The 22,261-nt window shown below is 40.0% G+C and overlaps 1 protein-coding gene across 1 annotated transcript in view; it reads right to left on the reverse strand.

Moving 5' to 3' along the window:
• Window positions 1-22,261, reverse strand: part of sorcs3a (sortilin related VPS10 domain containing receptor 3a) — a 213,733-nt gene that overhangs the window by 71,106 nt on the left and 120,366 nt on the right. Inside the window, exon 4 of the mRNA XM_062388838.1 lies at window positions 16,123-16,281. Coding sequence (XP_062244822.1) covers window positions 16,123-16,281 — 159 coding nt within the window. The remainder of the gene's footprint in view (window positions 1-16,122; window positions 16,282-22,261) is intronic.

Genomic DNA, 22,261 nt, shown 5'->3' on the forward strand with positions numbered 1-22,261 from the left:
CTCAGGCCATCGTTGTGGATAAATTAAGTCACTGGTCATTCCCCCACCAAATGCTCCTGCTGCTTTCGGACAAACTAGGGTGAAGTTATCCAATCAGTCTACATTGAAGCCAGTTTCCATCTGCTGTAGTGGTACTAGTCCTAAATATGCAGTCCCTATACGTCAGCCATCTTTTCTGTCATCTGTTCCCTCAATGTTTAATGACCTGGCTATAGTTTTTGTGAGCAGTATGTGCCTGTTTTTGCCTTCACATGGAACTTATGATTGCACTATTGATTTGCTCCATGGTACTCACTTGCCCACTGGCTCCCTTCAAAGCCGACTATAGCCTAAAAGAGAGGCTATGGAACCTGCATCCATGATTCCTTCTCTGCTGGTTTGATTGGACCCACTTCTTCACCAAGAGTGTGTTGCTTTTTTGTTTAGAAGAAAGATCACATACTTTAGCCCTATATCGATTTCCATGGTTTGAACGACATATCCATTACAAACAAATACTCCAATCCCCCTCATTGAATCCACTGTTGAGACTCTCCCCCAGACCATTGTTTTTGTCAATTATACCTCCGCAACACCTTCCATCTCATTCCCATCCAAGAAGAACATGAATGTAATATCCCATTTAACTATTGATCTCTATTTACTATTTCCCTAGCCTATGTCCTCTGTGACATGATAAAACACTTAATTTGTATATATTTACATGGGTATACTGCAGAAAAACAGAAAACATGCTGACTCTAAGAAGCTCCCAAAATACAATGTTTTTTTTCACTGTACATCCCCCTTTCTGATGGCAACACAGACACAGATTTATTTCTTATGATTGCTTTTCCAAAGCTGAGCATTTGGTGCCTCGGCCTAATTTGCCTTAAGCCACACAAACTTTGATCTCCTGGTTCACCATGCGCTCAAGTTTCATGAAATACCTCTGGTCAGTGTGTCAGATTGTGACCTTCTGTAAGGGCAACTGCAAGTAGCTCCCCATGCAGGATTACCATCCACAGATAATGGACAGATGTAATGAGCCAATCTGAATCTTGAGTTGTGCCGTGCTACTGTTCACCATCCCTCATCCTAGTGGGACACTTGTCTGTCTCCTTTGACTGCGTCTCGGGGTTAAAACCACCCCCCTTCCCCACTTCAGAGTCCAAGCTTGTCTTTGTTGGTTCTGCTGAATTTGGAGGGAGGTTTATTTGGCGTTTTGCCTTTAATTAGAGCGAAATTAACGGCTTGTAGAACTCCATGGTATTCCAACGCCTGTCTACCAACCCAGACAAAAGGTTTTGTATCTTGTGTTGCACTTGGTTTGCTGAAGAAGCTACCAGACACCCATGAGTAAAGGTAAATTGCTTATGTCCATTTGCATGCTTGGTTGCTAATTATCTCATAGCTTGTAGCTGCAGCTAATGGAACGCTTAAAAGATTTTACATAATGTCAACCCCAGTGGGTTTAAATGCAGAACTAACAAAAGCACGTGTTTAGCTTATATGCTTCAGTTATTGGTGGTAATTATACACTCCTGATCAAAATCTTAAGACCAGTTAAAAAATTGCCTGAATTTGCATTTTGCACTGTTGAATCTTAGGAAGGTTCTAAGTAGATTTTCAAAATGCAAAAAGAAGAAATGGGAACAAGAGCCCAAAAGTTGTGAGCAGGCAATTTATTGAAAACAACAATTTAACTGAAGTAGGCTGTTCATCAGCTGATCAAAAGTTTAAGACCACAGCTAAAAAACAAAAAAAACATCTCAGGTGGCATCTCCTTGTCATGCCAGTAACGTTGGAAGCCATCAGGACCATCAAGGTTACATTTTTTCTCATCAGAGAATAAAACTTTCTTCCACCTTTGAAACCCCATGTTTGGTGCTCCCTTGCAAAGTCTAAACGGGCAATTTTGTGGCGTTGAAGGAGACGTGGGCTTTGAAGACGTTTCTTGTTTTTGAAGTCCTTCCTTCGCAGATGCCGTCTGATGGTTATTAGGCATTAGTCAGCACCAGTAATGGCCTTAATTTGGGACGAGGATCGTCCCGTGTCTTGATGGACAGCCATCCGGATCCTCCGGCTCAGCGCCGGTGAGATTTTTTGGGTCTACCACTTGATTTTTTTGTTCCATAAGCCTGAGGATCTTATAAGAAATGCAAAATGACTGTCTTACTGCGTCCAACCTCAGCAGCGATGGCACGTTGTGAGAGGCCTTGTTTATGCAGTTCAACAATCCTACCACGTTCAAAGACGACGAGCTTTTTTGCCTTTGCCATCAAGAGATCTTCACAGTGTGATTACTTGACAGGAAATGACAAGGAATCCACATTTTTGTACAGATTTTGGCTTTTAAAGGCTGTGGTCTTAAACTTTTGATAAGCTGATGAACAGCCTATTTGAGTTAAATTGTTATTTTCAATAAATTGCCTGCCCACAACTTTTGGTCTCTTGTTCGCATTTTTTCTTTTTGCATTTTGAAGCTCTACTTAGAACCTTCCTAAGATCCAACAGTGCAAAATGCAAATTCATGCAATTTTTTAACTGGTCTTAAGATTTTCATCAGGAGTGTATCTCTCTGTACCAAACACTGGTCATTGCAGGTAAAGTTTATTTGATAAAAAACAACAATTACTTCTATGATTGTAGTTAAACCATGACACAAACGGAAATAAAATAAATTACTAATTTTATGTACAGGAATACAATTGCATTCTTTTTTTAAATTCTACCACTGCCACATAACAGACTGTAACAGAGAAAGGGAAAACAAAAGATGGTGGCCCATCGTCAAATCTCCCCCATCAAACTGATTTACTGCGTATGACTTTATAACATCTATTGAGAGTCTGTATATGTAATATATCGGAGATTTAAATGAGGAATCATATTTAGCAGGCAAAAAGGTGTCAGCTGAAGATTACAATGACAGAAAATGATCCTGAAAGCAAAGCACTCAGGGATGTAGACTCACTGCTTCCTATTAAATACAGTTTGAATAAAAAGTGCTTATCTAAAGGGGTCTCTTCAATACCAGAATCTATAGCCACAGACAACAATATCACCCACATTAGGCATGTTACAAAATGAAAAATGCAAATGTCTTTTTGGAGCTAATGCAAATGAATAAAAGAATGAAAGAAAGAGGAAAAATATAATCCTGAATAATGTCCTCTCCCTTTTTCCAAGAATACTTTATTGAGCCGGATGTCCCCATTGCATTTCTTAAAACATTTAGCCGGGATATGTTTCTGCTAGAAATAATTACCAGCATAAATTTGCATCATTAGGGTGGATTAAGTCGAACAGTGTTTGCATACTGAAGGACTGAAGGGACTGTGCAGGTAGATCAGAGAGGCAGTTCTGCTGGTTCCTCCTGTTTTAGGTGGGCTGTTGACTTCCCATGGGAGTGTATAGTGGAGAATATCCCTACTTTGTTTAAGTATGTATGCAGGTATTAGAATATTTTTTTTTAGCATTTGATTATTTGTGTTTGGCTCTTTGAGTAAAAAGAGCTTGCTTGAGCATGTGTGTTTGTTAAGTGTGCAGGATCAGTGATGGAAATGAATGGCAGTTTCCGGCAGCAGCACAGCATGTTTTAGTTATCCCACGAGCCTCTTCAAGTCACAACCTGAGCAACTAAAGTAATGTGCCAATTTTCCTTAACAGAACTTCTCCCTGTTTCCCAAGATCACTCTGCTGACTCCTAATACCCACTCTAAAAGCTAAGACAATTATAGACTTGGACAGTTTATCTATCTGTTTCTGTAAATCCCTTCAAAGAAAAAAAAATATAGGAACGGAAAATAGAGGAGAGAAAATATACTGCTGCCTGTGAAACATCTGTCTACTTCACCGTCCAGTTTTGAATGCACACACATACACACACACATATATATATATATAAATATGCATGCTTCTTTGAGGAGTAAATGGAGACCTTCAAACCTAACCAGCAAATACTGAATATGGTCGTGATTTAGTCACATTCAATATGTTGGCCATGCTTTAGCATCGATAGGATGTGTCACATTCTAAAATAAAGAAACATACAAGGTTAGCCAAGATAACTGCTAGTTAAGTTCACTTTGACTTAAGTGAGGCTGAACCCCATCTGTAAGCAATGCAGCAATGTCCCATTGTTTGGCTATGCTACTCAATCTAACATCCCTTCCTTTTGTAGTTGGCTTAATATAATTTAACATATTATAATATTATTCCTATTTTTCAACATTTTAACACTACCTCGATTTCCATGTGGTGCTTCTTAAGGTTACTGGTTTTCTTCTCAGCAACAGGCCTTCTCTCCCAACGATACTCAGCACTCAATTTGTCTCTCTTTGTCCAAATGTCAAATCATCTTTTCTCACAAGGCCCCACTGTCAATGTCATGTTTTTTTTCTTGTCATCACATCTGTCTGTGCTCCTACAGCTACACTGCATACAGTAGCCAGGTCCAGGCCAGCACTGTTGGTTGTGTGTTTAAGGATGCACCACTACTGTAAAGACTAGAATCGATGTAGTCGTAGCATACTGTACTTAAAACAATAGGCCAAATATTAACAATATGTGTTTTCTGACTTCAGCCGTGGTTCAGGTAACATGAACTAAAACATGGTAAGACTGATTCATGTGGGCAACGTTTTTGTCTTGCTATGTTTCTTCTATTTATTCTTCTATTACATCATTTTGAATATTGAGTTCTGATCCAACTGTCAGCTCATTTGAACTTTATGTAATGTTAAACTACATTGTTGTTGTTTTTTCTTGTGTTCTTATTGTCTGATTTTAAATGTTTTGATTATTCTATGCCTTTAAAACACTTTCCATTATTTTATTATCTTTTGAACAAAACTTTAATATTGGTTTGTGTGCTACTTTTAATATCTTTAATATGTTATTTTGTTGTTTTTCCATGTCTTTGAAAACCCTTTGACTCCAATGTTTACATAAGACACTTATTATGTTTCTAAAGACATATGTATATTAGTTTTGTAGCATGGAAAAATAACATATTATTGGTATGTCTATAACACATATGTCTGATATATTGAGGGTTACAACAGAGAGCCAACAACAGTTGTGCACCCAGCAGGATCAGCCATTCTTTTGAGCTCACTCACACTGCGGGAAGTAGAATCTGCCGACTAGATGGACAGCAGTCTTTCTATACCCCACCCCTGCTGTCATCACTTCTTCATGTTAAACATGAATTCCATCCAAGTCGAAGACAAACACATTTTCTTTTCTTCAAGAAAAGTGTAGATAGGGTTTGTTATAGTTGTTGTCCATTTTAGTAATTCTGCACTGAAGTGGCTTTACAATATAAATAAATAAGCACAATCCATTTTCCAATTGTTACATGTGTGTGTTGTATTCTTTCAAAAGAAATACAGCTCCCGGTTACCTTATACTCTATATGGAGGAACATATTGCAGAAGCAATGAACCAAGGCGTCTCTGTGTTTTCTGTAGAGCACCAACCAGTATTGAACATCTGTTGATGGACTGAGTTGTGACTTATTTAGATCAATGTTGTCATGTAACGCATTGTGGATTGATCTATTTACAGACCTGAACAGATGTAGACTTGAACTCTAATCATGCCAAGGTGATAGCTGTCAAACAAAAAACCTCCTGGAAGACTTCGTAACTTCATCAGGGAACAAGTTCCACCAACAACATTACCTCAACTGAAAATGACTCTGTCAACCTAAATCGGTCATCACCATTAGTCAAGTGGAAGAGTAAATCAGCTCATCCCCATTACACATAAGACAACAGTATGGCATGGGGACGTCATTAGGTGCAGGAGTGGAAGGAAAACTGATGAAGAGCTCACCGAAATGAGATTGGATTTGAACAAGTTCTGCCGCTGTCCTGGGGGCCTTACGTGGATGCTCTTTGAGCAGATAGGTGGAGGCTGCATAATGATGAGACACTTAGTTTCCCTACTGTTCAGATTTATGGGCTCCGAGGCCTGTTGCAATCATTAAGGGGATTGTGAAAGGAAAAGGGGAAATGGGGTTGAGACTATATGGGCTTGGGAGGAGATGGAAATTGCATGGAGATTTTTTTTCTGGTAACACAGCACTTTTGAACCATAAATCTTTGATCCTTTCCTCTGTATTTGTGCAACAGCATTTTTTATAATGGAATACTCTCTGTGATTTCACATCCAATTAGTAAATTACTAATGTTTTCCTAAAATACATGTCTTGGCCTGGTAATAAATGGGTCATGTCCCAAAGGAACCTGGTTAACTAAAAAAACATATGACAAAAGGTTAACAAACACAAGTGGCTTTTGATCCAGATTGATCAAACTATAGTAACACTGAAAAAAAAGCATTAAAAGGAAAAAATATACCATGGAACATTCTTTCTCTTTGTTGCTGTTGGATAATTCAAGCAAGTAGAAAAGTAGTAAAAAGTCAAAGAGGTGGGTCTCTGGCAGGGGCTACACAAACATCAGCAAAATCTAAACCACCACTAAAACTGAATGAACGGAAGTCATTATGCTTTTGGAACACGTTGAATTATTCATATTACATAATTAGCTTAAGTCAACAGAAACATTCGTTTTATGTTACCTGGAAGAGAAAATAACTATTAGTGTTGCTCTGATGACTCTTAGTCCCTTAATATCAGTTCAGTGTTCCTGCATACTGTTTGTTGGAGAGGAACATCAAACCATGGATTAAATAATTATTGCTGTTATTAATTATTGTAAGTGGACATTTGTCTTTTTCCTGTTTTCTGGAGTTTTTCCATTCCTTTTGGATGACAACCACTCAGCTGCCTGCAGTATTTAAGCAGTAGGCCATCCCTCAGACACTTTGTGCGGAAGAACCAAGACCAATGCTACTAGTCAACCCGTGCTCCAGATTCATCTGTCTGCTCGCCACCATGTCCATTTTATCCACTTCTGCTGATTCTGACAGGAGAGTTTGCTAACCCAAACATCCGCCTGACCCTTCTCTCAACAATAACGGTTTGGACTTATTAACCTTTCATGTTATTAAATCCATTTACAACTTTTCTTCTCCGGAGTGCTTTGTTCTGCTTATATTATTTACCTTAAAAATAACCAGAGGTGTAGTGGTGCCTGTACACTGATATAAATTGTATAGTATTCACATCTGGGTATATATATATTTACCTAATAACAAATAATAGTCCCATTACATCATCTTACAGTCCTTCACGTAATCTGTGTTCACTACATAAAGAGACTTGATTCCTGATACTGCATCATACAAGAGGAACATTGCGGAATCTGAGCTTCTTTGCAAATTAGGCCCACATAATTACAATATGTTACTTATCAAACTTTGTGAACAAGAAATAACTGCCAACTATTATACAGAAAATAACTATAAGCAGCTGAGGAAGCCGCATCTCCAGACAGAGTTAATGAGAGAGTGAAGACATTTTACATCCTGAAGACAGGATGTAAAATGCACACACTAAGAAGATGGAGTAACCTCTTTTGAAATAACAGTATGTATGTATCGTCACGCAACACTTCGCTGGCCTGAAAACAATGACATGATATACTTCTTGTATTACAAGTTAAAGTCATGCAGGACACGGTTCAGGACTTTTAATGACACTGTGGTGGCTTCTGCAGTGTTTTACGCCATTGTCTGATGGGGGGTGCTGATGCACAGAGAGAAAATAAACTGGTTAGCAGAGCCAGCTCAGTCTTGGACTGCCGTCTGGATTTCACTAAGGAAGAGGGTGAGAGGAGGTTGTTAGCGAAGCTGAATTCCATCATGGACGACACCTCTCTCCCCCTACATGACACTGTGGGGCCCTGAGAAGTTCTTTCAGCAGCACCATTTGAACCCACAGTGCAGGAAAGTACGCTACCGCAGGTCCTTCATTCCCGCTGCCCTCAGACTCTGTAACACCATCCGGAATGGAAAACAAAATACTGCATAGTTTTTTCTCATGTCCCTCTACTTATATGAATTGCACTTTTCTAATAACAGAAAATATAATCTTGCACATTAGAGTCCCCTACACATCACATAATGTTACGGGTGTTCTACTTGCTGTAGCAATCATCCTGTGTCACTGCACTTCACTTCATGGCATTTCTAGAGAAACCACTTCTACAGTGAACGGTGTATATTATGTACAGACTCTGACTTGCCTGCTGCTGTAACAATTGAATTTGCCAGTGTGGATCAATACAGATTTATCTCATCTTATCTAATCTTAAAAGTTTAAGACAGTAACTACAAGTACAGATGTAGAAGATGTAGAAGCTAGATTTTACCCAGCCACTAAGACACCACTGCATTAATGTATCAGCTACAAGGACAAGCAGCAAGCTAATAAAACTCTAATCTTTTATTAGCTAATCTTAACTTGAAAGGTTTTTGCTTGTGTGTATTGATATTAGTGTTTTAGTATTACACCTGAGCAGCAAATGTAGGTAAACCGATTTCTTTCAGGAGCAAAAATGTACTCAGACCAAAAGCCCTTATTTTTTACAGATTTCTATGGTCCTGGATCCTGCAGAGCTGCTTCACAAGATTGACAAGACCTTTCTGGTCAAGGTTTAGTAAATGATGTTTGGTGCCCTCTCAGCCCCGCGTTTCCACACTCTGACAGGCTCACTTGCGGGATGCTGTTGACTAAAATAAATGTCATGATGGCTTGTAAACCAAAAACATACACCTTGACTCCTCGCAGTGAGAGAACAGCTTGGAAAAGACCTTACCTTCGTTCTGCCGCCAGTCACCATAGGCACAGAAGGAGCGAATAATATAAATAAATACAAATCATCCCCCGCAGAGCAGAAATATTAAAAACCATTAAAGTGCTGCCTCCTACCTCCGTTGATGTGATAAAAAGGAATTGGTTTGATTCTACTGATTAGTGTGTCATATTAGGGCTTGTCTTTGCTACAGCTGGGGCAAACGATGAGGGAGTACACCGCAGGCCAGTTTGAAAACTGATAAACAAGCCAACACACCAACTGATATCTATTAATCTGCGGCGCCACCAACAGAGAATGTCAGCGGAGCCTCTATAAGAGATAGATATTAGATATTTAATAATAATTCAAGCATGATCCATCAATCTTCATTTGCTGTCATTTAATGGTTCATTTCCTCCCCTCTGTTCCAACGTCCCTACCTTCCTCTCTACTTCACGCACACATGCCTACTAATAGCCCCCCCTCACCTTCAGGCTCCTTTCTCCATCCCTAGCCCCTGACAAATATGTTTGTCTTTCATGAACAACTAAAATTGGACTAATGGGCTCAAACCGAGAGGGAAACAAAAGAGAGCACGGGGCACTTTAGTGACAAGAAAAAGGTTACCATGGATGTGTAATTATCAAAGCCTACTTTTTCCGCCAGTGAATTCAGAACATCTTATAAGAACACAGAGAGTTTATCAAGGGCAAAGAAAAGAGTAGTAAGAAGTAATAAGAAGAAGAATACTTCATTAGGAAGGAAGAAAGAAGAAGAAGAAGAAGAAGACACTGTAGTTGGCGGTAATGCAGCTTGACATTGGTTGCACTGCCAATAAAACAAACAAAAAAGAAGAAAGGAAGAGAACAACTTCCACCAGATCCTTTGATCCAATCAGGAAATTGCACTAAGGAATTACAGCTTCTCCAAGCATATAGCAAATGAGCGTAATCCAGTGGATGGAGCAGGAAATGTGTCCAGATATACAGCGATGTAGCCTAATGAGGGGATGGGATGTTTTTTGTTCTATGGTTACTGTCAGTTACTCTCAGGCTATACTGTCAGAATAACACAGATGTTCTACAATCCAGACAGCACAGAGCAATAACCAGCAGTGGTGGAGGACTTACTTATTTTACTTGCTAATTTTACTCATTCAAAAATGTACTCAAGTAAAGTAAAAGTACCAAATTAAATGTTTGAATCAAGTTTAAGCAAGTACTTGCTTTTGAAAATATTGAAAGTATAAAAAGTACCAAAATAAGTATACAAATCTAAAACATGATGAGAAAATAAGGATGAACTTAATTAAAATACAAGTTTTTAAGTAGGTTGGAGGTGGGAAAAGTGCAGAAAAAGTACATAGTTGGGTGGATTGTATAAATAGTATGAAAAGAAATACTGCATGAAACTGCTTTGCAAATCGCTAGATTGCTCCCCCTGGCCCAAAAACCAGAGGCCTTCACTTTAAATGTGTTTAGTATTGAGACATAGGACAGACAAAAATAAAATCCTTTTGAGAAGAAGAGCACACAGAGCAATTCAGTCGTGACATTTTATCCATGTAATGCTACATTTAGAGACTAGAGCATAATCTTAAGTGAGGGCCAACGAGTACAGAAAAGTTTCTTCATGTCAATACTGTTGACACACTCCTCTCTCAGCTTGACATGCAGACCCCCATCTGCTGTTTTGACAACAGAGTCACGATACATATCTTCTATTCCATCAGAACAAGTTAGTCCATCTGTTCTGTCTGCTTCTCCTCACCATGTCGGCACCACTACTTCACTGTATCCATCAGAGTTAATTCCACTGTCTCATCATAAGCAACAAAACCACAATCAAACATTTCTTAATCATCAAGCCACTCTTGACCTGTTGACATCCTCCTTCCATCAAGCTCTTTTTCAAGTTTATATCAAGTTATCGTAAGGACACTATTTTATTTCTAAGGCTTTTTATTTCCTTTGACACTTCTGAGGGGCTACACATGCTGCATGCAAACTCACAAATCTTTGAATATTAATCCACTATGTGTGTGGGGCAAACTGGCTTAAATGCTTCCCCTGGCACAAAACTCAGAGGCTTCCCCTTTCACATTGCCCTAGATGTTTGAAATTCAGGCGGCACATCTGTAAGGTTTACTCCACAGCCACACCCTAAAGCCAATGGGAATAGTTATTGCACTCTGAAGAACTTGGGAAAATGGATCAATCCAATTAAACTCAAATTTTGTCCGTTTGATCTCAAAGTGCTGACAATGTTAACTTGCAGAGGATTTTTTTTTTTTTTCTTGAATGGCCGGTACAGAAAGAATAAGTTCTTGGATGGAAATTGTCTGGCCTGTATCTGGTCTAATCTGTGTCAAACCTCACAACATAAGGAATCTTGGCAAGCACACATCTGCATGACAAATTGTCCCCAAAGTGCTGTGCCAATTTTACACAATATTGTATTTATAATCACAGCACCATCTAATGACATCAGGAAGTTATAGGCTGCACACGTACATTTTACCACTCAGCTTATTTCGATATTTCATAAATATTTACTGATAACTCTTAAGACTGTGAATCTCCTGTGTTTTTTTCAATTGGTTTGGTTTTGGTGCCACTGTGTGTATGTGTGTGTGTGTTTGTGTGTTTGTGTGTGTGTGTGTGAGTGTTTGTGTGAGTGTATGACAGACAGCAGGTGAAAAGATAATGCAATGTGTGGAGCTAAAGAAAATAATGTGTTTGTTTGATTTTCGTGAACTTTGTTCATTTCATCCATTACCGGATTGTCAGGAGGAGTCAACCCGCCTGCCCATCTCAAGCTCACAGTATCTTCTGCTCATCTTCGGACAGACTCTTACTTGCCTGCCCCAGCTCCATAATAAACCACTTATCTTAACCCAACCCAAGTTCCTTTCTGTGTCTGCTTTGCGGATCCCCAAAAATGTGTTTGCATACACACATACTCTGTGACTCCACCCCACATTTTCCCATATTGAATGTCCAAAGAGTCCAAGCGTGAAGACTGCTACAGGCCAAATGTCAGAACCATCAGGTAACAGGAAATGGCATTTCATGTGTGTATGTATGTGTGTTAAAATGTATATGATAGACAGCAGGTGAAGAGAATAAAATGTGAGGAGCCAATAAATACAAGACCTTATGTTTAAACTTGAGGCCTGTTTAATACCAGGTTTTGGTACCATCATCAAATTAAATCATTATTTCTTCTTAATTCTGTTTCTGGCAGCCTTTGCACTGTGTGTATTGTGCAAGTAAAGATAATTTATCATTCAGCACTAAAATAGACTTCTTGATTACCGATAAAGTTACATATTTGTATCTTTCTACTCATTCAGTTGTCACACTAAATGAAATGTTACTCAGCATCTTGTTCTCCACTAACAAAGCATTATTCTTATATTATATCTACTCACAAAATCTCCAAAAATCATAACGGTTCTGAAACATGTCTGCGTCAGGAACACAGTATCTGCACCAGCCCCTGACATCAACAATGTGAAGGGCCCTTTTCTGCTGCTTGCAACTTTTATCAAAATTATGCTTTTATTTTGTTTTACTCTGTTTGACAGTGTTCACAAACAGAATACTTTTTTTTAAATGTCATCCCAATTCTAAGCATACTTTCAGTGCTGTCTAGAATGAACTCCCATGTTCCCTGTTCATTTTGTTATGATCTATTGTAATAGCACTGCTCCATTTGGAGCCATCCATCACCTTACTAATGACATTAATCTCTCTGTTTGTACTGAGATGCCAGATCAGAGCTTTGGTTGAGTCCCATGTGTTCCAGTTCAGACACAGCAATATCGCTGTCATAGCCACTGAGACAGCAGCTCCCTGCCACAGCAGCCTCAGCCTTAATGGATTGCTGCCCCTCCAGTGGAAATATAAACACACAAATTAAATGTTTGCCTGGACCGGGGGTTTGCTGTGGGCTATCTTAGGGTAATGCAGTTGCAGTGCAGAATGAATACGCTCTCCATTTCCATGAGGATGACTCTTTACAAGGTTAGAGGTGAACCTTGAAAGTGTTAATATATACACTCTTTCTCGCATGTGCCGCTTTGGTTATTTGTTGCTTAGAGTTCAAAGGAAATGTAAGGATTTGGAATTTCGGTGCTGCGCTAGTATTTCTGCAGGCTGGTCGGACTGCAGCAGACACTGAGTGAGTCTATGTGTGGCAGGCCACTGAAAGGCGGGGTGCTGTGAAATTGCAACAGATATTTGACAGGCACATTTTTAGAACTTAAATATAAACAAAAATATGTCAGTCATTGATTTGTTGTTGAAATAGCTGACACCAAATCATTAAAAACTTAAAGTATATGACATCGCAGAAATATTACTACTGTATGGATCTTCAAGAAAGTTTGTACAGGTGTTCATGCTCCCAGAGGATGAGATACAATTACTTTGATGACTGCCATGGTATTGCCACAGTGCTACCATGAAATTGCCATTATTATTATCTTTTGGACTACTGGATGCACTGTCATGGAAGTTAGTAGAGATGTCTAGAAGCGATATTGTGATCCCCACAGGATGAATCCTACTGAATTCAGCAGTCACATGACTTTTGATCTTGTGCCACCAGCAGGTTGGAAGGATTGATGCTAGAAAAGCATCATCCATTTAGCCCTTAGCTGCATTATGGGAATTGGTATCTTTGGAACTTGACTCTTATTAAGGACAAAATGTAAGACATTTTGGCTTTTCTTCTTTTACTCTCTCAGACGTCTCCTCACTTTATTAAAGAGCAATACTAACAACGTTTTTAATGATAACACAATGAACACAGGAATAGGCTAATAATAATAATAACAATGTAGAAAAGATAAAAATGAATTATGACAAATTGTATAAACAAAAAAGATAATATTCCGTCATTGGTGAGAAAATCACATCCGCTAAGGGCGTAACCTTGTTTGAATACAGTGTCCCGTCCTGTACTCTTGTCTCTGACACAATTATTGGTCGAGTTAATCACTGCAGAGTCCATTAGAGAGCCATGGCCTTTTGTCTCATGTTTGCTGAGGCGTAGTGAGACGTATCTCAATATTTATTGCCTTGAGAGAAACCGTCCGTTTTCCAATCCCCTCAGTTCCGCTGCAAATTAAATAAATGTTTATCGTCCTCTTTTTTGATTTAGGAGAAATGTATTTCCCTGCAGCATCCCTCAGACGCTACTTAATATCTGCCAACAAAGCATCAGAAATATTATAGTTTTCACATCAGCTAAAGTGCACAAGGGTCTCTCATGAATAAGTGAGGGAATTAGAAAAAGCAGCCTTCTGTCTGGGCTTTTGTCTAAAAAATTGAGATAAAAATTGTTTTAGGCAAGATGCCCTAATGCCCCGTCTACTGGGAGCTCAGGCAGTTTACAGGGAATAAAAAAAGACAACTCTTCTCTCTGCTGTTCGCCTGTCTCAGACTGTTTACATAACTCACTCAGTTGGCAGCGGCAACACTGGCCTTATTCTCAGAATCCAACTTGGGACCACATCAATGACTAATTGTCTCCACACACCCCTCACAGTCAAGAGATAAGAGCCTGGAAAGGTCACCAAGAGGTCTAAATCTAACGTCTTCATTTACTTACTCGAGGAGGAGAACGACCTGAATGTTAATTTTCTGTAAGTCATAAAAGAAGAACTCAAGAACAAACACTCCACCCCAGCCCATTTGTCCTGACATGGATTCTGATGTCTCACTAAAGGGTTTCACTCCTGCCTCCAAGTTAAGTCCCCGGGGCTGCACTTAGCCACGGATAAGCACCAACTAGCAGCTGATTCAATTCCGAGTGACCCAGTCTGAAAACTGTTAGCCAGTCGCGGGCTGAAAATGAGCATATTAAAGCCTTCTCTCGGCCGGCGCCACGGTGGAGATGAAGCGTCATGGCTGCAAGGGAAATCAGGTTGAATTAAGGGTCCAATATCTGGTTTACCTCTTTTAATGGACTAGATGAAGAACATTTGTTGTTGTGTGTTTGCCTCCACCGCCCCGGGGAGGTAGTTGCGGTGTGCAAATAGGACTCGAGCACATGTTGTAATGATGCCCGAGCCTTTTGTCCCGATGATGACACAAATTAGAGTGTCATTAGTCACATCCTCATAATACCTGTGATCAGAGCACGCGCTGACCCCGGCTGCCTCATTAATGTGGCGCTGCCAAATCCACGTCTCCGTTGCCTCAGCCTTCTTGAACTTTCGGCCCGCTGCTTGATGTATATCCCGCCCTCATGACTGAGATGTATTTAATCAGCGAGATCAATAGCTGTTACCGCCATTGACCTTGCGAGTCTATTTCATGGGTGAGGGAGAAACACCTCATATTTTGTATACGGTGTAATTTCTTATAGATAATGTAAGCTGCTGAGGGCTGTTTTTAATTAACTTCAGGGAGTGAGAGTGTTTTGGAATAATGCAACAGCGGTGACTGATGAGTGTTTTTTACAACCGGAAATCCATCAGAATAATTTTACGTTTTGCCCACAACCTTGGCTGATGGCAGACAGCTCCCTCTTTCAACTTCATTCCGACCCACAATTCACAGAGGTCTGGACTTGGCCACCGTCTTGGTCTTAACAGTTCTGAAACAGCAGTAGCTGAATTTACATGCTGAGTTTTAATGCTGCAGCAAGTGGAGCAGAGCCCAAATGAAAGTTTGGATCCATGTGACTTTTCTTTTCTGGGATCAAATGTTTAATGTGTTGAAATATGATTTTGAAGGTAAATGCAAATCATCTGTACACACAGTGACCACCTTTCCAAAGCTTTGTTGACGACAAGGGCAATCGCTGGGTCACAGGTCGGCTCCATTGACCTCAATGGCAGAGATGTGCTGGGAACAATCTCAGAGCACTGTGTGAGGAGGGTATGCAGAGCCTCACACGGTGCAACAGACCCCAGGGAAGGTGACACCATTAGGAAGAAGAAGAAAATGGGAGTCTGAGATTCACTTCAAGTGACTGATCTTTTTGGCGAATATAGTATAAACCTCTGCTTCAGATATATATAAAATATATATATAAACTTAATACAGATAACACCCAGTAATGAAATAATAACTGCAGCTTTTTCCGAAGGTCAAAAAAGCAAAATGGCCGTGATGGAAGGACCATGGCCTTATTATCCATTGGGCTGTGATGTAGAACAATGGCGACTGTAATATATTGTTTGTAGCAGATAACAAAGGTTTTTAATCAAATATAATAAGAGCACTATCAGAGCACTCTTTTAGAATTTCAACGTTTCAACAAATCTCATATTCAAGATGAGCCTTACCATCAGCTAATCATCTAGAATGAATAGAGCTGCAGGTTCTATTGATTGACACAAAGCTAGAGATGACTCTATGGACATGCAGCTAATTGTACAGTAAAGGAAATGAAATTAAGCTAAAAAACGTACCTTCTGGTCGTGACTGTAGGCCAAGGCCCAGTCCTCTTCAGTGGGGTGGAATAAAAGGCTGAGCACGTAGAATGTGAGACGGTACTTCTGGTAGCTGGCTCCCTCATCAGAGCTGATGAGTACGCTGCTCTCAAACTCCGGATCTGTCAACACCATAATCTGAGAGCAGGGAGAAGAAATACAAGAGGGGAAGAGGAGGAGAGCGTGTACACATGTGAGGCAAGTCTGTGTGTGTATTTCGTGATGAGAGAAGAAGGAATTCGAAGAGGCGAGTTTTGAGTAATGAGGTGGAAAGATAGGAAGATGCGAGGAGGTAGAGGAAAGACGTTAGAGGATGGAGCGGTGTCAGCAGAGCAGTCGTGGCATTTGGCACACGTCAGACTAATGCTTGGCAAACAACTCTGCTATGTTTCCAGCTTCATTTCATGACTGCCACTCTGTTGCCACGGCTCTGTCTGAGCTCTCTTTGGTGGAGGCATATTTATCATAGGTCTCCAAAAAGAGATGAGGCCTGTTCACAGAAAACAAACAGTGACAAAGTGTGTAAACCAAAGAGTGCCCCCGAAGCACACAGGTAGGCTGGAAAACCGTGAAACCATGTGTCCTGATATATAACAGAAAGGTGATAGAGCTTAGTGACAATTAAGGGCTGTACAAACACAGGATTAAGCAGCCATGAATAAATCTGCATATACAGGACGATATTTTCTCTATCAGCCCGTCCTTTAGCGTGTCATCTCTTGTCATTTCTCCCTCCAACAAAAATTCTCATTTCAAATTTAACAGTGCCACAGTGGTAGAAGCTTTCAATTTCATGCTTGGAATATTTCTGCCAGAGCTATCACAGTTATTACCAAATTCAATAAGACCAGGAATTCCACGATGCATATTTCTTTCAGCTAATGACATTTAGAGTCTTTGTGGAAGGAGATAAAATTATCAAATGAACTTCCCCTTGACTAAAGAAGAGGCGTCTGAATAGGTGTGCAATATATTTTAAGGATGTGGTATTCTTTCGAATTAGTCAGTGCTACTGAAAACATTTATTCATGTTTAAAGGTTTAAACATTCTAGACGTTTACCTGGTTAAGCTGTTAGTAGCCTCATTTAATTTACCATAAATTCTCACTTAAAACAGTACACCATGTATTCGTTTGAAGGGATTTTTCAAACTAGATGTTGACATATGTTACAAATTCATCAAAATATTGTTAATTCATTGTGTCAATGCCTTGTCTGATCTGATGCCCTCAGGTCAGATTTAATTAAGGTCAAGTGAGGTCAACAATCATGGACTTGGTTTAAAAATAATTCCATTTCCACAAGACATTTGTCACCAGACTTAATCCTTCACTTCCGTCATAATTTCTATGGCTATGTCAGTTTAATGTTAAAATATATATAATTTTGGGACACTTCCTCTGTTCCTGTCATGTTTTTCCTCAGAAGACTGCAATGTAGCCTGCTCCTAATTCCTTCAGAGGCAGAACCGAACTCAGAAAAGCTTTTTATTGTCCATTCCACAGGAATGGGGACATGTTTTTGATGTAAGATGAAAACTGGAAATATCTAAACATGGTAAATAATGCTGATGTAACACGTCGGTGAAATATTCACTCTTGTTCAACCGTCGGTCTGCCCTTCGAAGGTAAAATTAAGGTAATATAGAGAAAAGGCTGATTAGAGCAGTTTCTGGCCCAAAGACCAAAAATAATGAGTAAAAATAGGAGAGGGAATTGGCATAGTTCGGAGATGATCCTTCACTGGTTCTTTACTATGCGTGCATTCCTTCACATTACACTTTATCATTTATTCCATTGGTGATATGAAGAAATCGGCTGAATATATATATTTAAATTTGCATCTTGAAGAATGTAGCCTTTAATCTTACTTAAACGACAACACTCCCACCTCTACAGGAATGGTGTGCTTGTCCTGTGGCTAGTGGCCCTCACTTGTGGTCGATGTGGCTGTTTTCTCACGTCAATTCAGTCTGAATTGGAAAAACAGTAGCACATTTGTCACTGACAGTAATGCTCACACTCTTTCCAGAGCTTTTAGCGTCAAACCCTCCCTGATGGTGATTAGATAAATTGTTTTTCATTAAGCACCAATAAAGAGGCAACACATTTCCAACCTGGATCTCTCATTGGCCGGGGCTCAAAGAACTGTCCATTTATTACCTGTCACTTTGCAATCCCAAGGCCTCCTGATTTCTGCCAGTATCTTTGGTGCTTGTCATATGTATTTTTTTTTTTAACAGTGATAATTTCCTATAATATTAGAGTAGGAGCAGGGTCTATTATGATTGAGAAATTACATCTCACCCTGCTGTATTTTGAGCCAACTGTCAGGAGTTTCAGGGAAAGGTTGCCAAGAGGTATATTAAAGTATCGGTTTCATTCTCTCTATTCCAGCTTTGTGCAGATCATAGATTGTTATCTTCCCTTTTCTATGCTTCCATGTAAGTGTAACCTTCAACTGCAGTGCTCATCCTTTCTCAAGCCTCGATTGGTGCGGCTCACACTGTGCTCTTTTTAATAATGCGAATGGGGCCCAGAATGTACACATCCCCATAACTTGTTTGCTGCCAGGCAAGTGTGAAAACAGCCACATATTCCTCCCTATAAACCTTTCGAATTATCTTAACAAGCCAGTTTCTGTCTGTCGCCTCTGCGATTAGAAATAACCCACAGCCAATGTTAAGCTAAAACAGAGGCAGAAAAAGGAGCAGTGACCAATTTCTCTCCTGCCTACTGAAACAACACGATAATTACTCAATTCCAAAAGCACAGTGACCGACAGCATTAGCGAGGGGTGATTAAGATTTTCCTCACAGCATCCACTCAGCTCTTGTGAGGAAGCTGGCCAGCAATGAGGGTAACAATACTGAATCGATAGAAGTTGGAAGGATAACCTTTGTGTATTATCGGCCTGGTGTTAAGCTGTGCAGCACAGAGATAGAAGCCGGTAGTTGTCGGATCATGAGGTAAGTGGAGGTATGGATCAGAGACGCAGGGAAAGAGACACCCTGCAGCAAATGAATCACGTCGTGCCGGATCAATTGGGCTAAGTCTGTCTTTGACAGGAGGTTTTAGCAGAGAGTTGTTGCTGAAATATGCTCATTAACCATGGATCAGGACTTAATCACCCGCATTTAGCGATCATGTTTCCTCTGCCTTGCTTCCTCTTTGGAGTTTCCAGTGTGCGTGCCTTGATTTTTTTTAAATTAACCCAAATCAGACAGCCAATCAAACCATTCCCGGCTGCTCAGCGAAAAAAAGACATAAAAATATAGCCGAGATGATTCATGTGAGGTGTCATTTTTTAGATTCTTTGTGCTAAATGTCATTACTATCATTCATATCTATAATGCGACATTTTTAAAGGTCACAGCTTCGACTTACTTCATGCACATTGTAGGAGAAAAAAAATCTACATATGCTTCCAGATTTGCCCCAGTGGATATGTAACGATTCCTTTATTGGGGTTGAAAAGAAATATCTCAAAAAGCAGCAGACGATTATATCTTACAGTGAGTGATTAGGCACCCAGGCTCTTTTTATCCGGTAGAACACAGGCAGATGCTAAATAAGGCCACTCAGATGCAAGGAGGGACAGAGGAACGTAGCCAGCATACAGGCAAACTTTCATCCATCTACGGGATGGCAAATCGAAATAATTAGATCAGGGATAAGGTGCAGAGAAAGAATGGGCCCATGGGCAGAGCTAGAGGTCAAGCATTAGGGTGAAATATTCTCATGAGCTTTCTACTCTTCTGTGAGGACCACACAGTAACATGCCTGCAATAATAACAATAATACAAATCTTCAATGAATTTTGGTGTAACCTAAATCAGAACTAAATTGTTCATATGTGTTGTTAACATTAGATAAAGATTCCTTTTCATGCATTGGAGAAATTTACCCTCTGCTTTGAACACGTCCGTGTGAACACAGCACATGGAACACAACACACACACTGACCCCATGGAGCAGTTGGCATCAATAGAAAGCACCCAGGGAGCAGATGTTAAGGGAGTAAGGTGCCTTGCTCAGGGGCACTTAGACAGTGGGATAGGGAGAGTCCATATGTCCTATTAAACTTGAACAGATCCATGTCTGGTCCATCATCCAGTCCAGGTATGTTTGCCAGTCCGTGGCCTCGAACCAGCGACCTTCGAGTCTGATGTGCCTCTTTTATAACCACTAATCCATCGCCGCTCCATCCATTGACTCCCGTTCCATGTACACATATCCAGGATCAGAACCTTGGCTTGGCTTTGATCAAGTGAGGCTGATGAACCCTGTGGCACCTCCATAACATCCTGTCAGTGATTTATTTTTTGTGTCGGACAAGGCAGCTTCACCTGAACAAAACACTTTTGTCAAGGAAAACACCTCAGCACCCATCCTTCTTAGCTCTATTGTCACATGGCTGTGACTTGTTGTTCACCACATAATAATGCTGATGTTCTGCAGTTTAAATGATTCCTTGATCCCAACCTCAGTCTTCTTCCTGCTGCTTGTGAAATGTGTATTGGAGGAGGATAAGTCTAATATTTAAAATAAACTTTTTACAACCTCTGCATATTCACTTTATTTTCAGTGGGCACTTGATGCTGCTTCTCATGTTTTTTAGTGATACACAGTATCTCTTCAGAAAACTAAACCCAGCGTATTGATTGTTATATACGATTAACTTGGAGCAGTACTTTTTCATCATCAGCTAAATACAGGCTCTGAACGTGGATGCAAGCCCCCTATGTTCTTCATCGCCCTCCAAAGAATGAGGAATATATTTCCTGGTTAAAAAGCTTTACATTTGAATAGTGACCATATGTTCATATGTGTTTTCACTTCCTTGACACAAGACCTAAAGAAAACCACCCAAAATGAGAGAGGTGACGAAGCCCAATAAAGAATCAAGACATCAGCAGCTGCAGCTAACAAACATTTGAATGACTGCCTCAGGTACTGTTGACTCTTGTTAGTAGTCTCAGTTGGCGACATTGCATTATGCTCTCACAGAAAACATGTCCAGCCTACTCGCTTTAAGTCTATTCCCCCATGTCACTGTGCGTTCCTTATTGCTGATACCATAGGGCATTTACCTCAACAATAGGACTAAATTCATTACAGAATCTAATTTGCAGGGTCATTCCTGCAGGCATTGAAAAAAATAAAAAAAATAGAAAAAAATAATTATTAGTGAGTAGTATGAGTATGTTTTAATTGAAATGCTCAACTAGTTGTGCTTTTATATGAGGACAGCCACTGTTGATGAGGCTGAGGAGGCTCAGGTAGAGGCAACTGATTTTAATGCTGTGTATGTATGACTCAGTCGAGCCATGAACCAATGGAAAAAACAAAAAAATAAGCTTTAAATCACATTCCTGTTGCTCGGTGAGCTATTTCAAAACAGGGCCGTGGATTTAAAACTAGTTAGGGGGTTTAAAGCTGTGGCTTTCAGAGAAAAGAGGAAACTTTTATGTTATGGGGAAAAACAATGTGCTGGTGAAGAACCTTGATTGTGCCTTCCTGAAAAGAGACACCAGCTGTGTGTAGTGCATTGTCCTCTTTCATCATGTCAGAACATGTATGTATATAATGGATTAAATATTGATGATAATGCTTTAGTTGAATGCACTTCAGCCTGATCTTGTAGAGTAATTTGCTTTGGCCCTGAGGGTGCAGGGAGCAGGATCCTTTCCTACTCGATAGACACAGTGAGGATGTACAATTCTTGGCAGCCACAGGAGCACAATGCCTCACTGCTGCAGGGATACATTTCCCTGCAGCACCTGAATCATCTAGACTCGAGAGACGGATCATACAACCATTATTATTCTAGCAATGCTCTTCAAGTATTTAGCTGCTATTGCTCCATGTAGGCTTGTTATGTTAATTCCTCTTGCTCACAGAGGCAGATGCCAGACAGAGGCTCCTCCATCTTAGATGTGCTATTTCAAAGATGTGTCAAACTTATTATACCAGCGGTCATTCAGAAATAAAAGGGGAGAAGGTCTGATCCAGGAGGCAACTGGCACAAGGACGAATGTTAACGTGCACATACATTTTGAGGAGTTATCAGGTCGTTCAAGGTGTTTACATTAATCTTCCAGACTGTGCCTGGCACA

Source organism: Platichthys flesus, chromosome 5 (assembly GCF_949316205.1).
Source record: "Platichthys flesus chromosome 5, fPlaFle2.1, whole genome shotgun sequence".
Lineage (NCBI taxonomy): Eukaryota > Metazoa > Chordata > Actinopteri > Pleuronectiformes > Pleuronectidae > Platichthys > Platichthys flesus.